This window comes from Telopea speciosissima, chromosome 10 (genome assembly GCF_018873765.1).
Source record: "Telopea speciosissima isolate NSW1024214 ecotype Mountain lineage chromosome 10, Tspe_v1, whole genome shotgun sequence".
In the NCBI taxonomy this organism is placed as follows: domain Eukaryota; kingdom Viridiplantae; phylum Streptophyta; class Magnoliopsida; order Proteales; family Proteaceae; genus Telopea; species Telopea speciosissima.
The window spans coordinates 2,052,550-2,075,087 of record NC_057925.1 but is presented as its reverse complement, the minus strand read 5'-3'; the positions used below and the strand labels follow the sequence as shown (position 1 = coordinate 2,075,087).

General features: G+C 38.8%; 3 protein-coding genes across 3 annotated transcripts; 2 read left to right on the top strand and 1 right to left on the bottom strand.

The window, feature by feature from the left end:
- Window positions 1-5,441: 5,441 nt before the first annotated feature.
- LOC122641604 lies at window positions 5,442-7,999 on the top strand. The gene is made up of 3 exons (XM_043834891.1): window positions 5,442-5,848; window positions 5,937-6,284; window positions 7,170-7,999. Exons 1-3 carry the CDS (start codon window positions 5,642-5,644, stop codon window positions 7,695-7,697), a joined length of 1,083 nt encoding a protein of 360 aa, XP_043690826.1. The 5' UTR covers window positions 5,442-5,641; the 3' UTR covers window positions 7,698-7,999.
- A 4,412-nt stretch (window positions 8,000-12,411) lies between these two features.
- On the top strand, window positions 12,412-17,271 carry LOC122641620 (histone-lysine N-methyltransferase ATXR4-like). Its single transcript, XM_043834906.1, has 7 exons — window positions 12,412-12,815; window positions 13,633-13,688; window positions 14,423-14,549; window positions 15,089-15,158; window positions 15,268-15,447; window positions 16,957-17,028; window positions 17,152-17,271. The coding sequence occupies exons 1-7, from the start codon at window positions 12,441-12,443 to the stop codon at window positions 17,268-17,270; spliced, it is 999 nt and encodes a 332-aa protein (XP_043690841.1). The 5' UTR covers window positions 12,412-12,440; the 3' UTR covers window position 17,271.
- A 677-nt stretch (window positions 17,272-17,948) lies between these two features.
- Window positions 17,949-21,170, bottom strand: LOC122641768 (fatty acyl-CoA reductase 2, chloroplastic-like). The gene is made up of 9 exons (XM_043835061.1): window positions 20,562-21,170; window positions 20,328-20,431; window positions 20,008-20,207; window positions 19,824-19,924; window positions 19,499-19,709; window positions 19,245-19,406; window positions 18,904-18,985; window positions 18,418-18,815; window positions 17,949-18,299 (listed from the first exon to the last, which is right to left on the bottom strand). The coding sequence occupies exons 1-9, from the start codon at window positions 20,971-20,973 to the stop codon at window positions 18,134-18,136; spliced, it is 1,836 nt and encodes a 611-aa protein (XP_043690996.1). The 5' UTR covers window positions 20,974-21,170; the 3' UTR covers window positions 17,949-18,133.
- Between the last annotated feature and the right edge of the window lie 1,368 nt (window positions 21,171-22,538).

The following is a 22,538-nucleotide window of genomic DNA, read 5'->3' as shown; positions in this document are numbered from 1 at the left end:
GAATATGAGACAGAGTGACAGTATAGGTCCTCGAACGACTAAATAACACTTTAGAATATACAGGATTACCAATAGGGTAATACTCATAGGGTGCATGTCAATACATAGATGATACATTATTAATTTAATATAAAATTTGACATGTGACTAATTCAGACTACGCTCTTCTTATCCAATAATAGAATTGCCACTATCATTTTCTATGTGGCAAAAATGGTGGTCGGCCTCATTGGAAGGCCTTTCAGTGAGATCATGCCTTTTGTACGTTAGTTGGTGGTACCCTACCATTAAGTTGGCTCTCAAGAGGTCAAGGGATCGAATCTCCTGCTATGGCGACGGGGTTTTGGGGGTTAATGGGTGTTTAGTGTTGGGTTAAATATGGTTTTTAGCCCATCAGTTTGAGCTGAGAAGCCTATGCTCAAACCAAGCCCATGTAATAATTGGGCTGTTGGGCCATAACGATGATAGGTAGCTTATTACTTGGGCCACAAAACGGGTGATTTTAAATTTACAACCATGATTCTAGTTCATGGTATTGATCACTATCAATATCGATCCGAGATCGGCACGCATTGGTGTAATCGGACGGTTTTGCCCCTGCTTTTCCTTATAATTTTTTTTTTTTTTTTTAATCTTTTTACCCTTGATCCCTACAACTCCGTCAACATAGGATCGGCCAAAAATCAGGATCAGTGGGTGCCAATATTGATTGGGATTTTGATCGTATTAGTCGATTTGATACCGATTCCTCAAACCATTTTTTCAACCCAACCCCCTTGCACTGCCCTTGCTTCCAAAAATGTGGTTAAAATTAAAAAAAACCCAAAACGGGTTAGTGTTTACTTGGCCTGCAAATGTGATTTTTCTTCTGAAATTTTTATTTTTATTTATGATAGAGAAACCAGGAGCATTCAAGACGAAGTCCAATGGTGTATGCTCTTCGTTGATGATATCATTTTGGTGGATAAAACAAAAGAAAAGATTAACTCTAAGTTAAAGCTTTGGAGGTCAATCTTGGAAACATGAGACTTTAATATTAGTAAAACAAAGACGGAGCATATGATATGTAATTTTAGTCACGTTATGGTGGATATTGATATGGTGTGAATTGAGGAAAGAGATATATAGAAAAATGATTATTTAGATATCTAGGGTCAATTATAATAAAGAAGGTGACATAGAAGATGATGTTTCACATAGAATTAAAGTGAGATGGATGAAATGGAGAGATACATCCGGAGTGCCGTGTGACTGACATTTTCTTTTCAAGTTTAAAGGAAAGTTTTGTAGGACACTTGTACGATTGGCCATGATGTATGGGGTAGAATATTGGGCAATTAAGAAGTATCATATTAATAAGTTTTGTCTTGCAGAGATGAGGATGTTAAGATAAATGTATGCAAAAACAAGGTAGGAAAAAATATGGAATAAACGAATAAGAGTGGACTTGGGAGTTGCTTCGATCAATGACAAGCTCCAAGAGAGTCTCTTAAGATGGTATGGTCATATTCAACGGAGGCCTACGGACGCCCCAATAAGGAGGAGTGATATGATTCCGATTGAAGGAGAAAAAGAGCAAGGGGCAGATGTAAAATGGCCATAGGAGATTTCAAACAGAACCTATTGTAGGGCAAGGATCTATGTCGCAGACCTCATTTAGTTGAGATTTCCTTGACGTGCTGGGTTGTGCCTCTTTCCTCTTATTACCTCTCATCTTTCAATTTCGATCTTGTTTGTTGGTTTAAGTTTACAAATTTTGAGCCCAATTAGGTATGAATCATTTTTTTAAACCCAATAAAGAAATTTGATGTTCTTGGGCATGAACTATGGCATCTAAATCCAAATTGTGACTTAAGAAATAAAAATAGTTTAAAATAAGGGGAAAAGGCTAGCGTGCCCAGCATGTGTCATTCTCTTTCTTCTCCTTTAGAAAAGACCCTTTTGCCCTCCTATGTTCGTGTCTAGTCCTGTGATTGGGCCACTAGCTTACCAAAAGCTGGCGCATACCCAACCGTCTCCCTTAAAATAATTGACATGGGAAATATAGAATGTCAAGACTAACTATTTTTTTCAATTGGTTTAGTATGTATAATCAGTTCTAATCGTTTTTTAATCTGTTCAAAATCAATGATTTAAACGATTTCACTTAAAACCCAAAACAAAAACAAAAACAAAAACAAAAAAAGAACCGATTAGTAAACGGTTTTTTTATTCCAATTAAAAAAATCCGATTCGAATTGGATCAAATGGATTCAATATGCGATTCACACCTTTATCAACAAGTATACAATCGAATGGTTATCCCCTCCAATTCGCTGTCCCTTCCATTTCCTTACATGGGGGCGAAAATGACCACCCTACCTCCTGCCCAAAAACACTACCCAAGATGGGATCCACTCCCCCTATTAGAAGAATTGAAGGAATTGAAGGTGCCCACGAATTAGAGGTGATAATTATACATATACAACCCTCATAGACTTGCCTACATGTTCTTGTATTACTCAGTCTTGTAAACATACTACTAGTTATGCATAGAAATCACCGTTTGGATCAAAAGGGTGTAGATACTCAAGTGCTCAACCATGGTTCTAATAATTAGTATCGGATCAGGAATTAACTGAGCCCGATTTCGATAGGATATCGATATGGATCAGGTGAATCAGGAAAAAAAAATATGGTTCAATTTTGAAATTATGCTTGATATCGGTTTGATATAATCCAATTCCAGCCGGTTCATGGTTCAGTATTGTATTGATTTCGCCCAAGATCGATACCGACACCAATACCTAGAACCTCGCTCTCAACAAGCAAGTATGAAACCCTTAATTGCAATCTATCTATCATGGGGGTGTAAAACTCAAACTTCAATAGACCCAATTTAAAGTTAATTACACTAATTTTTATTTTATTTTTTCGGATCATAATCTGAAATTTAAAAATGGTTGGGAGTTGGGGAAGAGATTTGAAGGTATTCAAGAGTTTAAACATCATCATAAATCTGGTTTGCTCGCCCATTTTGTATTGAAATAAGAGTTAAAGTCTCTAGGCTCAAATCTCAATGGGACCTTACCTATATAAAGTTGTTAAAATTAATTAATCAAAGTCAGTCCAATGTGGTCAATCATTTAGCCACACAACTTAGGAGCCTCGGTGGGACGAATTTAGCTCGTCTCCAGGGAGCCCAGCACACCCAGGGTGCTGTCAGCCGTTGAGCTGTGTCGTATATATCCCTAGATATGCGCTGAGATATGTGTAGCATAGCTCAACTGCTGGATGCCCCCCTGGCAGCACCCTGGGCACTGGGCTCCCTGGAGACGATCCTGACTGTGTGTCTCAGTTTGAGTCATAATCTATCATATTAATTTTTACAAGATTATAATGATAGGTTTTCCATATTGGAGACACAAGGAATGGAAAGAACATTACTAGGAAAAGGAAAATGGTGGAGAATAATTAGAGAATGCAAGAAATCTACGTGATCTTTGAAGATCGAAGATGCTCTTGCTGACCCATCCAATGGAAGGCCAAGTTCAATCTCCTCCAAGAGAATGTTGAGCTTTAACGATAAAGCATTAAGTTTTCCTTCACCCAGGGTAAAGAGAAGAGAGAATCTCTTCACCAATGGTGATGTGATGCTATGTTTGAATTTTAGGTATATCATTAACTGGCATTCCTATTGTTTAAGGTCTAAAATACCCTTCATATGTTCATCAAAGGGTTCAATCAGATGACTTAAGAGATCCTCTCTTCACCCATGGTGAGGAAAAAAATGAGGCACTTTTTAGAGGAGGAAGTTTTCTTTGCCCACTATGAAGGAAACACCCACAAATCTATCATCATTATTATTCTCCACTCATTTGTTGGAGATCGAAATGCCCTCCACTCTTACATAGCACCCATCCACTAGGTTATAGGTATGGTATCGATGTCTGTATTAATCCTATAGATAATGATACGATATTGATACGAATCACTCGAATCAGATCGTATCAGGCTGGTATTGGGAAAAATTAAAAAACAGTCCACTTTTTAGTCAATACACCCAATCTGTATTGGTATCGGGCTCTAGCAATACAATACGTATTGATCGATTCTTCGATACAATACCGATACTTAGATCCATGCTCATCTAAATGCATTGATAATCTTCAGTGAATAAAATGCCTCCTTCTATAAAACTTAACACAATGCAGAGAAGAATGGAAATCGCAAACACAATCACACAATGCGCACAAAGATTTACGTGGTTCGGCAAGGTTGTCTACGTCCACAGTGAGATGAGATCTATTTCACTATCAATGGAGAATAGGATTACAGTCGCTCGTTCCTCACACCTCTCTCAGATTTTCAATACAAAGAAAGAACTCTCGCTACAGATTTATAGCAAAATCCTATATAGGAAATTTATCGAAATACCCATATAGTCCTTAAAAAATTTTCCTCGAGGACTGCCGCCCCCCAACCCCCTCCATACCTTGTGATAGTCCGAAGCGGGTCCAATGAATGAATCACACAGGAGCCTCCGGGCCCCCGTAAGCTCCACAAAGCAGTCCATCATCAGAAGTCAAGACACCAAAGCCTCAACACCTTCAATTCCTTCATTGTGGCTTGAGGAAATCCTTCTTTAAAGATCCGCATTTTCATACTTGGGCTCAGTAATACAAGCCCAAGAACTAATTGTTAGGTACTCTTTTAAGTCTTCACCTGAAATCAAGGTGGACATGGGATAGCTGCAAGCCTGCAATCTTGTCATATCAGCACCAGCAGAGACTCAAGAAAGTAAATTCTTACATGATGGGCTTCTGACCTGTTGCAACTTAATACTTGGGCTCAGTACTAAAAGCCCATGAACTAATTGTTAGGTGCTCTCTTCCAGTCTTCACCTGAAACCAAGGTAGGTATGGGATAACTGCAATCTGGTCAAGTCCACACCAGCAGAGACTCAAGAGGAGTAAATACTTACATGATGGGCTTTTTGACTTTTCTAATTTCATGCCATTTCAGACTTCAGAGCCTCCTCTGTGCCTATCAGAAGGAGTAATCAAATAGAAGAGACATATACTATGTGTCCTGCTAAACTATATCAGTGGGCCATCAGTCCTTTTTGTTTCAGGTTTCCTAGCCACCCTGTCAGTGATGGACAATTGGGGCATATTTACCATTACAGTCATTAACAACCACAGTGGAAGCTTTGGAGTTTGGAGCCATGGATGGAGGCTTGGGACAAATTGCAACCTGTAGAGTGGGATTTATAACCCTTGGATTGGAATCTTAGGATTTGCTTCCTTATAAAAGTCACCTATGACCATTTTCTTACACCCTAAAGCACTCCATCGAAAAGGTCTTTCCAAAATTTTACCGAACACTTGAAGTGCATAATTACACAGGAAGATATGGACCCCTCGCCTGCCTTGCCTGCCTTAAAAGCTCCTTCTCGTGTTCCCACTTCCCACCCAGAACAGAAGAGGGCCACCACCCTTCAGCTTAGTAGAGTTTAGTGCTCCTCTCCTTCTGCAACTTTCTTTTTAAGTCTGTCTCTCTCTAGCTCTCTTATGTTATTGCACACGCTCGTATTCCTTTCCAATCGATATACAAAAGGGTCATCAATCGCTACAACCATCAAATCTGCCAAAACAATCAGATGGGTCGTCTAGAACCACTCTCTGAAGAACCAATCAATGAAGACGACACAAAGAGCAGCTCAAGGAAAGGTCAGGCATGGCGAAATTGGCTCAAGAACCCTTTCCCACTCCTCTTCAACAAGAAGTCCGATCTCAAGATCCTTTTGAGTGTTCTGGGTTGCCCTCTCTCCCCTGTCTCTGTTCCCCCAACACAATCCATCAAAGACGTAAGTTACTTACTCTATACTATACTAATTGATTTCTTCTTCTCTTTGCTTCTCTGTTTCTAAAGTCTAAACCAATTTTGCTACGCAGGTGGAATCGTCGGCACAATATATAATCCAGCACTTCACTGCGGCGACTGGTTGTAGGAAAATAGAGGGGACAATGAAGAGCATCTATATAGTAGGGAAAGTGAAGATGGCGATGGCAGAGGAGCTTGCATCTCCCTCACATGTCGCTGCAACTCCAGCTACTGGAGTTTCACAGAGGGGATGCTTCGTGGTCTGGCAAATGTTTCCAGATAAGTGGCTGGTAGAGCTGGTCGTTGGTGGCCACAAAGTCGTCGCCGGCAGTGACGGCAATGTGGCCTGGAGACACACTCCTTGGCTCGGCGCTCACACTGCCAAAGGCGGCGTTCGCCCTCTCCGCCGTGCACTTCAGGCAGGTGTCGTTGCCCTTTGATTCCCCATCCCCACCAAAACCCAAAAAAAAAAAAAAAATTTCTTTGCTTTCTGTGCAAGTTTCCACTTTAGGACAGCCCTTTACATGCAATTATGTATTTGATTTTATTTTATTTTTCACTGTGACCCTGCATTTCTCTAATTAAACTTTCAGAAACATATGGTAGGACATAGTGATTGCATGTGATTCCTGCTCATGCATAGTGGGCACTTGAGTACAGTATTCAAGGACAATAAAGACTATATGGACGGCTATGATCGCCTGAAGTATCCTCAAGAGGACCCACAAAATCTTTGCTTGTGGGTCCCTTAATGAATTGAACTTTGGTTAGCAAATAGCAATATTGCAATACTGGTCCAAAGTATAGTATAGCTGATGAACTGTTGAGCATGGTTCTAAGTATTGGTATACGTATTGGGCATATCAGCCGATACTTATCGATATAATCGGAGCCTGATATTGAAATGATACCTATACAGATCGGGTGTATAAAGAAAAATAGTGGTTCAGTTTTAAATTACGCCTGATACTTGCCCGATACAGCTGAATTCCAGCTGATCCATATCGATATCGTATTAGTATATACTGATACCTATAACCCTGTTGAGGAGAGAGTAGGGGAAAAATTTTAAACTCACAATGGGGGTCGAATCAATCCCAAAAACACTAGAATCGGCCTCTCTGGAACATCCAGAATTGGGATCAATCAGGCTGATTCTGATATGAATCAATCAGTTCGAGATCAAATTCCAATTTTTGAAACAGTGGAGTAGGGGGGAGGGGTTGTTCAAAGAAAAAAGTTCTTAAATCAAAATGTGACCCAAAAAATGTCTGAATTACAATTACAATTGCTGTTTGGTGTAGGGACTTGATCCTTTAACAATGGCAGCTTTGTTCTCTACTGCCCAGTACATGGGGGAGAAGCCAATGGCTGGAGAAGATTGTTTCATGTTGAAATTGGCTGCTGATGATGTTGCCTTGGCTGAGAGGAGTGATAGCACAGCAGAGATCATCAAACATGTTATCTTTGGTTACTTCAGCCAAAGAAGTGGTTTGCTTGTGTATCTAGAGGACTCTTACTTGACAAGGATTCAGTCACCAGGTTCACAACCTACTTATTGGGAGACCACAATGGGATCAAGAATGGAAGATTATAGAGCTGTGGATGGTGTGATGATAGCTCACTCAGGTCACTCCACTGTAAGCTTAGTAAGGTTTGGAAACAATGTGAAGGGTCCTATAATTACAAGGCTAGAAGAGACATGGACAATCGACGATGTCGTCTTCAATGTACATGGTCTCTCCATGGATTGTTTCATCCCACCGGAAGAAGTCCGGCAAGGCTGTCCAAAGGAGAAGCTTGATTGGAAATCGCCATTACATCGGTGTTGACAAGCATCATCTGCTCACATTCCTACAACTCCAATCTGATATTAAGAGTTTCAGAAACAAAGAAACCAATTGGAAGAGGATAAACCCTCCAATTAATTCTGTGTAAATATTCAATAAGTGATCATACAATCTTTGTTTTCATCTTCCTTCCTGTGAATCTCTGTAGTGCTCTTATGTATATGTCCTTTTGACTCTTTTGAAGTCTCAATTGATGTTAAAGTATATTATATAACATCCTTGACTTGTATCCTTTTTAACTATTTAGAACCAATTTGATGTAAATATTTTGTCTTTAAACCCATTAAACTAAACATCTCATTTCAAAGACTGCAGCTATTATTCTAAACCTTGGACACAACTTTAAAATGTTTCTTTATTAGTGAACAGTCTTTAGTCTATTAACATAAAACACATGATCTGCCACAAACATTGCATCTATCATCCATGACCCATATGATAAAAGTTGAAAAGCATATTTTTTTATGGTCAAGATCTGCAAAAATGTCTAATGATTCATTAGTAGACAGGGATCTCTGATTAGGGCCCAATTCCACAAATGGGTCTATCAAGTGAGTAGTGCAAGAGGTCAAGCATAATATCCATACATAATTGTACCATGTCAGCTAGTGTCATTCTATCAAGTTTTGGATCTTTTCTCTTGCTGAAAGAGAGGCACATGGGAAGGTTCTGAGAGCCACACCTCTCTCTCTCTTGGAGTGAGAGTCAAAATGAAATGAAAGTGAATCAATACTGTGTGAGATCAAAGCTACTTTTCCTTTCATGTTCATGCGGAGTGTGCAGATATTACTTTTGTCAAAAGAAGAGCATGTAAGGCTGCAGCCCTTCCCCCTCCTCCCCACTCCTTTAGATGATTAGATGAACAGTTCTCCTTTTTATTATCTTTAATAGAAAGTGGAAAGTAGGGAATGAGATAAAGTAAGGATAGTTTACTTTAGTTGGTGAGATAAACTAACTCACTGGCATGAAATGACCTGCAGAACCAGGTTTGTTGAGAGGGTAAGCTTTCATTCTCATTGTTAGTTTTCACTGCCGACCTGGTCGAACCATCAACCAATTGGTCTAAGACACCAGATCAAAGCCCATGTAAGACCATTGAACTGTTCAACCTACTTTTGAATATCTATAAACAATCAAGTAAACTTCATTTTTCTCAAATCAGTCAAAATTGACTTGGATGGCTATTGATTAAACCCTTCAACCATAGCTCAAGACATGAGTTGGTGTAGGGGAGAGGGTTCCACACCCCGCAGCCGGTGTAGGGGAAATCTTCCACGCCATATCAATCATGGTGCGGAAACGATTTAGTCAATATTGTTAGATAGAAAAGAAAGTGTCAGTGTGAATCCTATATTATCAAGATGTGAGAGGGTGTGGATAAGAATCACCGTACTGCCGGTGTGGGAATCTATTTCGTATCTTTTTAAACCGTCTAGCCAATAAATTTAGGGAATTGTGGTTCTACACGTCCATAGTAGGATCCTTTTCTATATGCACACTTTAAACGTGTGGCACATCAGATGGTATCTAATTTTTTTTGGATTAAGAGCTTGTATACTAGCGGGGGGAGGGGGGATTAGGGGATGGTATCTAATATTTCTGGGTCTTCTGCTCATATGTTAAGTTTCAACCCTACATGAGTTTTTCGCATGGCAAAACAAAGTTTTGAAAATCTAAAGCTATGTGAGAGTGCATGTTAGTGATCGAACTACATACCTTAGGCGTGGATTAACATACATAGAGATGAATGACAATTCATGGGAGGACACTTTGATTAAACTTGTCTCTGAACTAGACCATGACCTTTCTATCCAACAATCAAATGGATCTGACGGTCGTCCAACAACTGCTTCACACCTTTCAAAAAACTTGTAGATTCAACAATGGATTTGAGAACCCTAGGGACCGACGAGGAGGTTTCGATGTGTCTAAAAGAGACATCTAATGGAGGAGGTGTGAGTTCAAATACTTGGGGGAGGAATGAAGGAAGAAAGGACTGGAAATGGGAGGTGGAGACTTAAGTTGTAGGAATTCAGTAAATCGGATCAATCCAAATCGGTCCTGATTGGATCGCCCGGTCCACCCGTGCGCATATGCAAGGAATCAATTGAATTCAATAGCTAAAGTGGGTGTGCAAGAGGGGACCATTGACCATCCCTGATGTGTGAAACAACCAAGGAAATTGAAGCAAGGGTGTTGCGGCTAAGCCTTTGTTGTTGTGAGGATTCCATTCCCAAGTGTTTGTATTTTTGCACTTTATGGTATATATTCTTTGGTAAGGGTGAACCTCATGTCTCCTATGCCAAGACTCATGCATCATGTACTTGACAAAAGGAATATCAAAGGTTATGGTGAATAGCAAGCAAATGTCCTAAGCTTTTCAGCTTTTGCTCATTAGATCAGTCCATCGTTGGTTACTGTCCCTACATTCCTTTCAGACCGTCGATGATTTGACCTTGTGATTAGACTTGTATCATAATAAATTCACCTTATATTGTTGTTCTAAGGTTAAGAGGTTTTTTTTGTTTTTTTAATGAAAAACAAAAGATCTATAAATTAAAAAGAAAAGAAGGTTTGTACATCATATAAGAAGGGATGTATAGTGGTTCTATTTCTAAGGCAAAAAAGAGCTCAGGATTGTAGTGACTTAGACCATTGGGTTTTTTATGTATACAAAATTTATAGATGAGAAGTATGAAGTTACTTCAGCTAGTTCAAAGAAAAGAGGGGTTAGGTTCTAGGGGATATACATATTTCCTTGAGGATTCAAAAGGTCATTTAGTCTATAGTTATTGATGAACCATATTTCTTTGAGATGGATTCCATCCTTCTAAGCGTGTTTTCATTCCTGCAAAATTTCAATTAGCTCAGCCTCCATTTTGTCAATTGAATATGAAAATCGTGCAGATGTTATAACACTTTGACCATCTAGCAAAAAGCAATATATCCAACCTGTTAAGCCTACTGAAGGTTCAAAAAGGCCTGCACAACATAAAACAAGGAATTGCAAATCGTAGTTAGATACATCAGGAAGTGCTGAGTCAGTTTGAGTACATATATTTTGATCACATAGAGATGAATCAAACATGGGAGGATATGTAAATTTAAATCAGAAAGCCATTTGAAAGAATTTATGATAACAAAGAGGGGTTCAGCTATTGCTAGACCGCGAATTACTTTGTTTCTTACAAATCAAATATTTGTTGTTCTAAGGTTGAAGATACCTCTTTGGGTCAAAAGAGATAAAATTTTATTAAAGGAAAGCTTCTTAGGAGAATCTCGTGGAAGTAACAAAACTAGTGTTTCTGCCCCCCGCCCCCCCCCCAACCAAACTTTTGATAATCCAAGTCTAGATGACTCCGATGCAAGAAAATCAGCAAAAATATTTTGAGATCTATGGATGTAATGGAAGCTGATGTTTGAACTACAACAAAATGATCTCCTGCGTCCCAGTTAATACAACCTCTTCCTCTCAAATTTTTTCACGAAAGCCATGCACCAGCAGCAAAAATAGAATATGATGTGGAAATCTTCCTCAGTTACATCCGTTAGAAATCTTATCTTTATTTCAGTAGTGAGGGGATTCCTCCATCACAGGTGATACATACTCAATCTTGTCTCTATTTTTCATTTAGTATAATAATGCTTCACTATTTACCCCTTGATAGTTCATGGGTTAGTCAATGTGATGGAAGATTTCACATTCATCTCAACGGGTATATTAATTTATTTCCCAAAATAAGGAAGTATGTGGTTCAAACTTTGATTGAAAGTTATAATAAAGGGAGGCAGTTTTCTCTCTCCTCCTAAAAACAAGGGGGTAGAGGTGACTTTTCACATGGGAAGGAGAGAGATAGACTCATGGGAGTGTTGGCGTAGGCCATACTCCCGGATAGAGAACTTTTTCCCTAAATTACAAAATTAAGGAAAAAGATCTCTAATTGGTGGTGTATCCTATGCCCTCTTACAGGTCACCGTGAGATGACGTCTCTGCCCCCTAGATAGATACTCAAGCATGCTCACTCATTGGTCCAAACGCTTGTGTAAACATCATGCGACCAAGTAGAGATCTCTTGCCCATTACGAAAATACTATCATATGAAAATTAATATAAAATAGATAATGACATCTTTTGTAATTGTGATTTTGGAAAAAGATCTCTATTTGGTGGTGTTTCCTACGGCATCTCGCAGGGCATAGTGAGATGACGCCTCTGGCCCCTGGGTAGATTCCCAAGCATGCTCCCTCCATTGGCTCAGTCGCTTGTGCAGAGACTATGGGACCAAGTAGAGATCTCTTGCCCAGGGGGTTTTTAGCAACTTCATTTGCTCATTTTAAGTGGAAAATTGTATCAATGAGATGTTTGCTTGATCTTTACCCACAGAATTTTAGGAATTAGTATCGGAATGACATCTCGACCAATCTGTATCGATATTGGCTATATTCGATACCAATATCTTTGAGGGCAAAACCATCCATCCGATTCAGGTAGATACGGCCGATACGTATCAGTACCAGAATCGATTTCACCGGTGATGACCGATACTGTGAACTAAAAATTTATGCTTACCGATGTGCTGCAATAGTGAATTACCCTTGGCATAGTGACATTTAGAATGTCCTTATATTAAAACCCTAAGCTCTGTTTGTTTTGATCAATGTTTTTAAAAATGAAAGAAAACAGGAGAAGAGGAAGAAGAAGCTTCGTCAGGAGAAGAAGACGAGATGCCTCCGGTGGTCAGTTATGGCCGTTGGGCTTTGACACTGAAGACGAAGAAGAACCAGCAATGCCACCACCGCATGCTTCGTCTCCTTTCCCACTTCGCTGCCTGTAATAACAATAGCCCTGGCCAGCCTTCGCCACCTGGCCCACCTCCCATCCAAGTTTCGTTCACTGAGTCGGCGGGGAGGGGAGTGTTCGCAACTCGGAGAATTGGTGCCGGTGATCTCATCCACACAGCAAAACCCTTAGTATCTCATCCTTCCCTCTCCCTTCTCAACAAGGTCTGCTATTTTTGCCTCAGGAAGCTCCCAACCGCTCAATCGTCTGATGCTTTAACCGTTCCTCTGTGCAGCGACCAATGCAGAGAGCACTCAAAGGTGATCCTATAGTCTACTATTGTGTATGGGTTGTTACAGTTTGGCTATACACAAGAAGTGAAAAATTGGTATCTCTTTGATAGTTAGTTCCATTGAGAATTTAAGAAGGAAGACAATAGCAATCTTATTCTTCTTTACTTGTATGAAAAGAACATGAGAAGGCAAATTCTTTCAAATTTTAGTTTTTTTTTGAGTTGGCTAGCCTGTTGGCTATCTGGATTACTATGCATATTTTTCAAAGTTCACCCACTCCAATTCACTGTTGACAATCCCAATTTGTGGTGGTTTTGGTGGCCTGAAAGAGAATTTGTGGAAGAGCTGAGGTTGCATTTGTGAGAAGCAATGAGTTCAGAACCCGTTTCTTCATGGCTATTTCATATTATTTCTGGTCCACCCAAAATATTAAAAAAAAAAAAAAAAAAAAAAAAGCTAGTTGAGAGAAACCAATTTGGTAGATAGTTTCTGTAATGATTTATTTCATATTATAGCATGCTTGTTTTACTAGCATAGAGCTTGCTCTTATTTTCTGTTGTATCGGATGTTTGTTTTGTAATACATTTGTGCTTGAAACCTATGTCAGAAAAGGATGAATTTACAAATCTCGAAGTAGATAAAATGTGGACAATATAGATTGACATATCCCACTGCTCACATATTGTGCAGTGCTTGAATTGTAGTGGTCACTATGAGCTCAATTAGTGTACTTCTAACACTAGGATTACATTGTCATTGTTTTTTCACAATGAGCATCTGACTACCTATTTATTTGTGAAGAATGGTAGTTATTTCAATTTATGCATAACTTGTATTACTGTAGGCTTTTCTGGAAGTTGAAAAGAGAGCAGATTGGTCACCATATAATGAGTACTGTAGGTATGGAAGTCTCTCAAACTTTTGGTTGTCATTTTCTTGTAAGATGAATCTAGCTTCATTTGTTTCTCTTTGGACGTGATTGATTTCCTAAGTACTTGCTTTTCAAATGAACCTAGCATCATTTGTTTCTCTTTGGACGTGATTGATTTCCTTAGTTCTTGCTTTTCTTCCACGTTCCTCTTCTGTGTGAATGTTTCTTCATTGGATTTTTCCTCTTTAGATATTTGAAATTAGATCCAAATAATGATAACAAACGTTGGCAATTTTACTAGAAGTTAATGGTTGGACTCCAATTCGGTAACTTCGGATTATTAGAGGGTGCAGTTTTGATAGTTGATTCTTTAAGAAGCTTCCTACAGGAAGATATGGTTGATTTCTATTTAGTAATGGTTATTCTTCCAGTATGATATGGTTGATTTCATATTGGTAATGGGTAACACGTTTCACTGGCATATTTAGGGAAATATCATTTTGTTCTTAACTTAATTCAAAATAAATGTGGTTCACTAGATTGTCTGATCCAAATCCTTCTTGATTTGGTAATTGTGGTTATTTCATTCATGGGTCATAGTAAAACCAATATGTGAATTGAACCCAAGCAGTTCATTATTGCAGTGAATTGCTTTCTTGAGAATCATATCATCTGTTTTCTACCAGCAAGATTTATTATAGGGTTTGTTGGAAATCATCAAATGGTTTCTACCTATTAATGTGCATTTCTTCTTGTTTTGAAGAATCCAAGGTTTGAAGTATCCACTACTGGTAAAGCGGTTGGCTTGCATGATTATATCTGGTACAACATCATCAGACACCCTCGATGTACTTCAACCTGCTTATCTATCCCCTGAAATGATTTCAAAGGTGAGAATCCCACAAAGTAAGAAATCTATATTTTGGAAGTGCTCTTATAGGCATAAATATGTAAATGATATTGCTTTAACTGTAGGTTAAAGAAATAGAAACTTGAGTATTCATTGTTAATGCATCTAAAAAAACAACAGCAATCTTGGTACTTATCAGGTAATATTTTTAACTGAACCTTTGTGTTCAAGCAATGATTGTCATCATAGTCAACATTTTTTTTTTATGTTGTTTCTTCCTCCTGGTAGGGTTTGATTATTCTCTCAATGTGATAAGAGAGTGCAAACCCCTTTTTCTGAATGTTACATAGAGGATTGAATGAAAGGAGTGGGAGGGGGACTAGCATCTAGCTTCTAAATGCTACTTTTAGTATACCTACAGATAGATTGAAATGGAAGCACTTAATTTGTGTAGACCGCGCGTCGTTGGATTTGTTGATATATATCTAGAGCAGATGATTACAATAACTTTGGTAGCTTTTCCTGTTTATGGTTTATTTCTTGTTAAAATCATCTTATATATGTCATAGTGTACTTCAGATGGAAGAGGAATTTTGCTTGCTGAGGCATGCTTTGGTGAATGCGGGAATTAAGAATGAAATGATGGCATGTATCCTCATAGTAGTGAAGATTAATCCTCATGAATCACGTTTCTTTCCTTTGCTAGTCTTGCCTCTGCGTAACATCCTTTAAGACTGATGTTATCTTGACATAACTAGTTCTAACCAAGGAATGGTACTCTGGTGTGTTGGCACGGATTCGTATCAATGCTTTTCGCATTGAATTGGTTGGAGGATCATATGAGGATTTACTTTTATCAGCATCAGCCTCCGTTGAAGCTGAAGCTGCTGTTGGAAATGCTGTTTATATGCTTCCATCTTTCTACAATCATGACTGTGGTAAGCTATTTTTTCTACCTTCTCAATCAAGTCTGTGGTATAACATTCATCAGTGTTGCTCACCCCAAAAATAAAAATAAGAACTAGAACTATTTCATCAGTTTAAAGGGCATGCTGATGTTTATGATGTCTACCTGTTTGTTATGCATGAAACTGTGGTAATCAATTGCATTCTTCTGCACCTAAGTGACTAAAGCATTGAGGAGATCTTCTTGTTAAGGATACAACAACTTCAATTAAAATTTGTCACATGTTTTGATGCGGTTTAGCTTTAACTATTATGTTGGTAAAAAAATTTCAATGATTTATTGTATCCCCTAATTTTTCTTCAGTTTCAAAGAATTTGTGTTATAATAAACCTCTAGCCTGTCACCAAACACTATCCTTGTAAAGAACCCATAAAAGGAACTGCAAACATTTGAGATGATATTTTAAAAGGTTTATATTCTGAAAGATGCACTTACTACCTACATCCAATAATTTGGGAATGAGTAGTCCTCATCCAAATAATACTCATGGAGTCTCAGGAAACTCAAATTCTTCCTAGTGCCCAATTGAAAACCTTCAGTCTAGGTCTTGGGTTAAAGTTTTGCAAATACTCAACCAGTCTCAATCCAACCTAAATGAATTCGAATGCAGACTGATTGACTGAATATAGATTAATGAATGAATACCAACCAGCAATTAAATAAACAGTTTCAGTCTGGACTCTCGACACCAATTCATATAGGTCAACCAGTCTCATAAGGCCAGACCAACTGGAACTGACCAATCAATATCCCTATATTGGGTGTAACTTACCCCATTGTCTAATATAAATATGTATTGTCTTGAAGAAGGTTGCCTCACATTCAAAATACTCATAGAAGAGGAGGATATGACACTCTCTACGTTCTTTCTTGACTTCTTTCCACCCGTGTTGTTTGCTGAAGAAGGCTAATCCACTCAGAAGGTGCGAACAACTTGCAGCTTTTCCTCAAGTTTTTCACAATATGATAAACTGTTTTCTATACCCTTTGTTTATCCCTGAGAGTATACACAGGACAGAATCTTGGCCATGAAGGCATGGATGGTTGGCATAGACTCATACAGATCCTTCCTTGTTCCTCACCTCACCTTTGCACTACTATGTAGCCCATGGTTTATTGCACAGAACTGATTTCTCACCTCCTCCCTCCCCTCTCAATAAAATGAGATCAACATTTTGAAGGCTGTCATTTACTGCAAAGCATATGCTACAAACATTACATCTAGCCAAATCCAGGTGTCCCTCCATATAAAATTATGGCCTCTTCTTTTCTTTGGTTGACGATGGGTGGACCTGGGTCTGGGAGACCATAAACATACCTCTGAATGGCTGCTGACTTTCCTTGGAAACCCTTCTCTCTCTCTCTCTCTCTTTGTGGAATTTTGTTCTGAAAGTCTGACATTTTAGATTTTGCACAGGAGTGTTCTTCAATTTCAATGAAGATGACATGGCTGAGTAGACTTAAATTTTTATAATTTCAGATCCCAATGTGCATATTATTTGGATCGAGAATGTGGATGCAAGATTGAAAGCCCTGCGTGATATTGAAGCAGGTACAAGATTTGCCAATATGGACTCGTTGTATCAATACAATGTGTTGCTATCATATCATGGAACTGCTAACGACGTTCATGAATGTTTTTGTGGTGTTGCATTTGGATACTTATTTGGATCAGGTGAGGAGCTTCGCATCTGCTACATCGATGTGAGCATGAATCATGATGCTCGACAAGAACTGCTGTTTGAAGGGTTCGGTTTTCGCTGTAATTGTCTTCGGTGTATGTCTGGTGATTAGGAAAAAACTGCTGGAGGCATGATTTAACATCTAAATATGGATGGTTCCCAATTAATTTTGCCAAGAGCACCCCCTTGGGTGTGTCATGGGTGTGGTATTACGTGTGATGGTTAAGCTGGGGTGCAAGCGAGCCCACGAGTTTTAAGGAAGGTTTTAACGTAATTATATCTGTTTGGAGTTTTGAGCTACAGGCTTGACACAGTCCATTAGTGAAAAGTAAATATAGCCCTGTATTACATTTGATAGATAAGACCTGCTCTGCAAACTCCTTTCAATTTAAAGAAACTAGAAAGGATGGGGAAAGGAGATAGAAAGTATCAAATGAAGGGGATAAAATCTATTCTTGAAATTGATTTAGAAATAGATATCTTGTTTTTGGAGTCCCTGTTTCTCTGTGTAACTATTTTGATGAATGGTCTTTTCTTCTATGCACTCTTGCTCTTCACCTCCCCATCCCCATCTATTTTGATGAATGGTCTTGCATCTTCGATCTGTGTAGAGATATCATTTGACTATTTAAACATACAAACAACGAATGTAGAATATTTTTTGGATTTAGAGAGGAGAGTAACATATGTGTGTGTGTTGTGTATCTATTATTAGCATAGGGAGCACTGACGTAGACTACCAAGTTAAGATGGGATTCAATCCCAAGCTTAGGTAGTAGAGACTTAAAAGTGATTAATTAGGTGGTAAACCCATTGGTTATGGCTACAATGAGAGAGGCCATTGATTACAGAAGAGAAAGAACATGAAGGTATGAAGTATGAATTCAATTCATGTGAGCTATTATATTTCCTCTTCTCATTATTTACCAGGATTAAAAGGACATTACAACCAATTCCTATGAACAGAAGGTCTAATTATCCAGACATCCCTCTCCCCTTCATTACATGCCTTCTCAGACCTGGAATATGAATGTTAGACACATAATGCTGCCAATCTATGCTCCTTACATCAAATCCAAAGCTCCTTCTCTCCTCTTCTGACAGTTCCTCCATTAGCTTCTGTGTGTTGGTATTATCAAACCTGATATATATTTTTTTTTAATGTTCCCAAGTCAGTAGAATCTCTGAAAAGAATAGAAGAAAATCACAGTAATATATATATGTATGTATTGTAAATTTGAACAGGTTTAGCTCCTGACCTTCCTCCATAGAAAGTGTATGGTTCATATATGCTAGCCAGGTATTTTGCTTGTTCCATTGATTTCTTGCATGCAATTTCGAGTTTACGAGACAGTTTCCCATTGGAAGCAGCTGCAGCTACTTGCTGACTTCTTTGGATGGCATCCCTCCAAATATGTGAGGAGAAATCATCCATGGAATTGAAGAGCTTCATTGTTGGGACATGAATTGGGTTTCCCTTTGAGTCCATGTAAGGAGTGGAACTGAAGTGTTCGTAGAGGAATCTTGCCAGGTCTTGGAACGGTAGTGGGTTCACCACAGATGAAGCAACATGATAAATGCTCATCTCCGGTTTCCTTGCTGCGCCATGCTTTGCCATGGCTGCCAAGGTTGCATTTACAACCATGTCGGCGGGGACCTATTCACAATCATATAAAAAATGAAGCTTAGTTCTTGCATATTATGCTTAGTTCCATATAAATATGAACACATCAAATACAACTTACTACATCAAGGACTCCCTTGGGATCTACAAGAAAACCTGTGAGCTGGCCTTTCCCATAATACAAGACTATTGGATCCATCATCCTGAGGTTTCGTAGCAGCAGAAAATGAAAAAGAGGAAATGATTCATGATTGTGAGACAGCAATGACCTAGATGATGCATTAGTTTATTCAATTTAGAGACTAAGGCTGTGTTTGATGTGCATTCTCGAAATAGATTCTGGGTCTAGAACGCATTCTGAAATGTGGTTCTTTTCTATTTTCTCGCTTCAGAATGCCTTCTAGACCCAGAATCTATTCCAAGAATGCATAACAAAAACACAGCCTAAGAAAATCATGGTACCTGTTTCCTTCCATCCATCCAGGGAAAGGCTCATTGCAGGTGCTTTCAATGACGCTAGGACGGATAACAACTACTGGTATTTCTCCTCTCTGACTGTCTATCAGCATCTCACCCATGGCCTTTGTGAACACATAAGTATCTTGCCACCCATGTATACGGGCCCTGTTAAATAGAATTTTGAGTCACTGCTTATGTTTCAGGCTCCCATGAGAGATTCATTGAGCAGAAACAAAAACCAGTTTGTAAAGCCATACCTCTCTAAACCAAATTCTTTCATCTTTTGTGCCACTGCATCATCTTGGAAAGCCCTTTTCAACTCAGAGGCCAACTTTAATTCACCTTCAACATCCAACAGAGGGAGAGATGTAGAAGGGGCTTTGGGAATGATCGTCTCCCTTGTTATGCTGTCTCCCATGCAGAAGGCCTTCTCCAAGATTCTACCTTGCCTTTGACCATTAACATATGCTACACAAAGAAAGATGAAGTACCAGTCTAGTTTTGAAGTTTTTAAATCAACAATATTGTTTCAGATTTCATTGGTTTTTTTATCCCCATTGGCTTTAAGTGTTTTCTACTTACCAGTTGACACTTGCAGGAAGAGTTTAAGTTTGTTACAGCTCTTCGCAAAGCTCATAAGTCGAGAAGCTCCTCTTGTGTTTATATCCAGAGCAACATCATACCTGAAAATTTTTAAAGATCCCCAGTGTGAGACTTGGGATGATTCAAAGTGTTATATGGCAAGATCCAAAGCACATTCAAAAACCTTTCGTCGAAGGTAGTATTGGCCGCTGAGTTTATGATTACATCAACTTCCCCTGCAATAAGTTCAGCTACATCTTCTTCTATTCCAAGATTAGATTCACAGACATTACCCACTATAGGAAACAGCTTGCCAAGTATAAATGATTGATATGCATTCCCATGATTTTGTTTCAGGCACTTGAAAAGTTCTTCATTTATGATCTGAACACAAATGTTTAGTCAGTCAAAATAAGATCTTTACCACAAAATTTACACTAAATTAGAAAGAAAGGACATAAATTTGAGGGGGGAAATATATATCATTGTCTTCAATTATCTTACTTCATTCTTCAATCTGTTCATTGCATCCTCCTTGTTTCTTGCCTTAATCAAGAGAAAGATCTTACCCACATCAGGGGCTGTCCTTAAAATCTTCTCTATGAGGACTACAAATTTAAAATCAGAAGGAAATGAAAATTCTGGTATTAGAAAACCACATTAAAAATCAATGCTGAGATTCAGGGAGGTTTTTTTGAGAAGAGAGGGGGGGGGTTGTACACCTGATCAGTACAGTACCTTTTGCTAGAAAACCAGTGGCACCAGTAATAAATAACTGTTTTCCTCTAAGAAACTTGACAATGCCAATACCATCAGAGATCTCAATCAGGGTGGTGGGTTTTCCATTATAAGGAACCAAATCCTTCACTTGTATGTCATTGTTAGTTTTCTCATTTGATGATGAAACCAAGCTTCCAGCATCCACCAGACAACTTCCATGCTCTACCTTCTCTATCATTGGTGTCTGCATCAAACTCTCTGTAAAAACAGAGGACAACCCACCAAATGTTGTCATATTTCCATTACTTTGACAACACACACTGTTCTTGTTCTTCCTGGAAGACCCATTAATGCAGCACCAGCCATGCCTCTTTGAAGACCTTATCTTAGCCACAACAGTTGGGGTTGGATTCAGAAACAGGGCTTCCATTACTGCTAGGATAAGTGGAAGAAAAAAAGAGTCAATGAAGGAAAGAAACAAATGTGTAGCAGGGAATGTTGGTTGGACTGTAACTTAGCTAATTACTTCCTCTAATAAAATAGAAAGAAAACAAAAGCAAGTAAACAAACAAAAGGCTATGAAGGGTTCAGTTTGGATTTAGGGATGGATTTGGAAGTTGCTAAGGATTGGGAAGGAGGAGTTGAGGTTTTAAGAGAAGAGGAGATAGGAGTTAGGTAAGTTGGGTTTATGTGGCTTTGGGAGGAGTTTTGAAAACGGCTCTCTTTTTGCCACCCTCTTCACACATTTCCCCCAAAGGCTAAGTTGGCGGGAGAGGCTTTCTTTGATTAGCCATATCAGATCTATAAAATAGGAGAAATGTGAGAAAACAAAAGATATATTGCTTTCTAAATTGTTTGAATAAGACCAACCATTTATGCGTGTGGGTTTGGGTGGAGAGATTAAAGAGAACACTCTTTTAATTTCAAAAAACAATCACTCTTCTTAAGGAATTTAGTTTTTATTTACTGTGATTCAATGTTATGATTGGACTTGGGAAGAGGAATGTCATCATTAACTCTCACCACTTATTGTTGAAGGTCCAAAATACCCTTTTCCAATTCAACTAGAGAGTCAGATTCCAATGATGAAGAGATTCTCTCTTCGCTATGGGTTAAGAGACATCGGGTCCCGTAACCAAGTCCTATTCATGGGGGAGGGGGGAGGGGGGAGGGGGGAGGGAATCACTTGGAAAACTCTATTTCTTCATATAGCAAATAGCTCTTGGTTCCTAAATGGCCCACCTACAAAGTGCATCTTGCACGACACAAATATTTGTCACATGGCAAGCTAGGTAGGGACCAATTTTTACGGGCAAGTAGACCCCAAGGTCCTCTTCTTAGCCCTCACACGTCAAATTTCAACTCAAACGGTATTTGCCAAGTAGCAAAATAGGGGTCTGAAAATTTCAAGATTGGGGAAAATGCACTTTAGTGACCCAAAAAAAGACAGGTATGCATTGATATAAATGTGGATGTATTTCAATACATGAAAGCATATTTGATTGACTTTGCGTATAAATTTTGACATGTGACTAATTTAAATCATGTACTCTCTATCCAACGGGGCCAAACATGAAACCCTTCAACGATAAAGGGCCTTGATCATCCATATTAACTAGATTCTTGATTGCAAGATGGGGCCCATGTAACGCTTATGTGGACATATTTTGTGTATAATAATGTAATGATATTGCTTTATTTGTATTTATTAATTACAACTATATAACTATATTGTTGTACAGGATAAACTCTTCTCCACTCTCTATTGTACTCATGGGAGAGCTCTGATTAAACCCGGACCAAGATCCTCTACAATACCGGCGGGGTGGCAGTGCACATCCAATGTCACAGCAGAGGCCAGGTGGCACACATGGCCTCTGCTGTATCGTCGAATGTGCACTGCCGCCCTACCGGTATTGTAGAGGATTTTAATTCGATTAAACCCCCAATTATTCTCCTAATGAATGCACCTTGCGCTTAAGTGATCTTGGAACA

Coding starts and splice junctions, on each gene's coding strand:
- LOC122641620 (XM_043834906.1), top strand. CDS start 12,441: ATGCCTCCGGTGGTCAGTTATGGCCGTTGGGCTTTGACACTGAAGACG. Junction 15,159..15,267: donor TAAGAATGAAATGATGGCAT/GTATCCTCATAG, acceptor TGACATAACTAG/TTCTAACCAAGGAATGGTAC. Junction 15,448..16,956: donor TTTCTACAATCATGACTGTG/GTAAGCTATTTT, acceptor TTATAATTTCAG/ATCCCAATGTGCATATTATT.
- LOC122641768 (XM_043835061.1), bottom strand. CDS start 20,973: ATGGAAGCCCTGTTTCTGAATCCAACCCCAACTGTTGTGGCTAAGATA. Junction 19,925..20,007: donor AATACTACCTTCGACGAAAG/GTTTTTGAATGT, acceptor AAAAATTTTCAG/GTATGATGTTGCTCTGGATA. Junction 19,710..19,823: donor CTTCCTGCAAGTGTCAACTG/GTAAGTAGAAAA, acceptor TTCTTTGTGTAG/CATATGTTAATGGTCAAAGG.
- LOC122641604 (XM_043834891.1), top strand. CDS start 5,642: ATGGGTCGTCTAGAACCACTCTCTGAAGAACCAATCAATGAAGACGAC. Junction 5,849..5,936: donor CAACACAATCCATCAAAGAC/GTAAGTTACTTA, acceptor TTTGCTACGCAG/GTGGAATCGTCGGCACAATA. Junction 6,285..7,169: donor CTCTCCGCCGTGCACTTCAG/GCAGGTGTCGTT, acceptor TGTTTGGTGTAG/GGACTTGATCCTTTAACAAT.